This window comes from Penaeus chinensis, chromosome 19 (assembly GCF_019202785.1).
Source record: "Penaeus chinensis breed Huanghai No. 1 chromosome 19, ASM1920278v2, whole genome shotgun sequence".
Lineage (NCBI taxonomy): Eukaryota > Metazoa > Arthropoda > Malacostraca > Decapoda > Penaeidae > Penaeus > Penaeus chinensis.
In genome coordinates this window covers 8,752,880-8,755,379 of record NC_061837.1, presented here as the reverse complement: position 1 = coordinate 8,755,379, position 2,500 = coordinate 8,752,880, and the positions used below count along the sequence as shown (strand labels likewise).

Below are 2,500 nucleotides of genomic sequence, written 5' to 3'. Positions count from 1 at the left end.
GATAAAATATATATTCGGATCCGTATTTTGACCAATGGCAATACGGGGTTAAATATAAGAAAGATCAGGTATATGTATTTAAAGTAAATGTCATTCATGGGGGGGGGGGGCAGTCTACTTAGCAGAAGAAACAAACCACGTTCATCTAACTTCTCACCGAGCATATGAATGTTCCTAACCAGCGTGGTGAACTCATCGCACGACTGCACTATGGCGAGGTCTCCCCCGATGCTCTGACAGTAGTCCCGGCTCTCGGCCCACGTGCGGGCGAAGTCCAAGGCGAAGGCGTAGCACTTGTCGCCGACGCTGATGTGGGGCTCCGAGCACTCTGTCGGGCTGACGGTGGAGGCCGCCGTGTCCTGAGGCGTCCCGCAACTCGACGCCGGAGGAGCTTGGGGAAGAGGAGAGAAATGCAGTACCTATTCTTCTATCTGCTAGTCTGTTCAATTATCTTCTTGCCTATCTATTTATCTGTCTGTCTCTCTCTTTCTCTCTATAACGTCTTTCCTATGTATGTACGGTGAATAAAAAAAAAAACTTTTTTCGGTACGTGTCCATTTCAACAAGCAAACTTCTGTCCCAGCCTAGTGGCTTTATACATTCCATTCCGATTCCTTAGTCCGAATTGATTTATCACAATAAATATAATGAATACACCCTTACCTTGGGCCACAAAGTGGAGAACTAACGCGACCAGGAAGAAGAGAGCAGCCATGGTAACGGCAGAGAGAACCACGCTCCACTTTCTCTGTTCACACGAAACAGGCGGAGTGAGTGCTGGGGGTTCTCTTAACCTAAAAGTGTATTTTTGTCATTGTCACACACACACACACAAAAAAAAATAAAAAAATAAAGAGGGGGAGAAATTAACGTATCGGGTTCTATTAAGCTGGCAAAAGTCTCAACATGTGGAGTAGAGGAAGATAAGGAAATTGGAGCCAGGGGATTGGTTCGAAGGAGCTAGAGGGCAAGATAGCAGAAAAGGAATTAAAGGAGAGAGAGAATCAAGCCATACTATCCTCTTTACCCTCTTCGACGGTACTATCTGGATACCGATTGGTGGGAAGTTTTCCACCTGTTTCTCTGTGAACTTAACATGTGAAGATTGTACCAAGTCTTGTTTCTTTGATTTTTTTTATGTTAATAAGTAAACATTTCCAAGACTACGGAGCGAACACACTCGCAGCAAATGACAGAATGAATGGAAAATGAATGAATTAACTGATAAATTACAGAATTAATTAACTGATAAATGACTGACTAAATTATTGAATAACTAAGTCACTGACAGACTAAAAATAAATGTTCGAATGGATAAACCAATGAATCCTGAATGCATGAACGAATCCTAGAATGAGTCAAACCATAAGCTGATCAAATTCACTGATGAATAAATAAGCCACTGAAAAAAAAAGAAAAAAAAAATATCCTATGGTTCATAAACTGCAAAAAGACTAAATGAATTGTCGAAAAAATAAACCACTGAATTTACAAACCAATCTTCGAATTAATACGTAAATTAAGACATGAATAGAACACATAATCGCCACAGCATACCACGAAAACAAAATGTGTCTCTTAATCAGGGATTACAGCCTAGACCTCCTCAAGGTTGATTCTGATAATAATAAAGTTTTGGAAATCGTATTCAGCTTTAGTTCTAGTCTCTTTCGCTGGCAACCACTAAAGCTACTAGAACACAAGGAAGAGTTATAGGTTTCAGTGTAACAGATCACTTTCCATTTTTCTGTATTTTTAACCTAGACTTATATAATGAACCTAAAAACCAATAAAACCATTTCATTTTTGCGACTACAGTGAGTTCCAAATAAGCAATTCTAAAAGTTACCTAAATGAAATATGCTTCTCGTCATCTCGACATAACTTATGGAAATTTTATCAGCCTTTCAGTCACTTCTTTTAACGGAAATTCCCCATTAAATTCTAAGTCACTGAAATCGAAATCCTTCAGACATATCTCACATCCGAGATAAAGAACTTCATCCAAGGAAAAAAAATTAACTTCAAAAGAAATATGCTCTCTTACGGCGAGACACCTCGGTCTCTACCTAACCGCGTGCAAACAGACAATTCGAAAGGCAAGTCAGATCATTACAAACTGAACCTGAAGCAAATGGCAGCTGATACAAAAAAAGGGCATGGCAAAACAATCCTCAATACGACCTCTAGAAGAAAAATTCAACTGAAACAGCTGTCTCAGACTTTAGAAATGGAATCTTTTGATGATCGTAAACTTGTTTTTGCTTCATTCTTCGACTTTTTTTTTAAAGCTTTTGATATTTTCAACTACCATATTATTTTAGAAAAGTTATACCATTAAGGTATTACAGGTATTGTACATGCCTGGTTCGCATTGTATTTGTCATACCAAACACAATATACAGTTTTAATAACTGTAACTCCTCTCAAGGAATATTAACACATATAGTTCCACAGGCTTCTATCTTGGGTCCACTTCATTCCTATTACCTATTAATAA

At 38.6% G+C, this 2,500-nt stretch overlaps 1 protein-coding gene across 3 annotated transcripts in view; it reads right to left on the bottom strand.

Annotated features, from left to right (window-relative positions):
• Positions 1–2,500, bottom strand: part of LOC125035432 (perlucin-like protein) — a 45,911-nt gene that overhangs the window by 2,398 nt on the left and 41,013 nt on the right. For all 3 annotated transcript variants that reach the window (XM_047627820.1, XM_047627837.1, XM_047627836.1), the window contains 2 exons: positions 664–748; positions 158–391 (listed from right to left, as the gene is read on the bottom strand). In XM_047627820.1, coding sequence (XP_047483776.1) covers positions 158–391; positions 664–748 — 319 coding nt within the window. The remainder of the gene's footprint in view (positions 1–157; positions 392–663; positions 749–2,500) is intronic.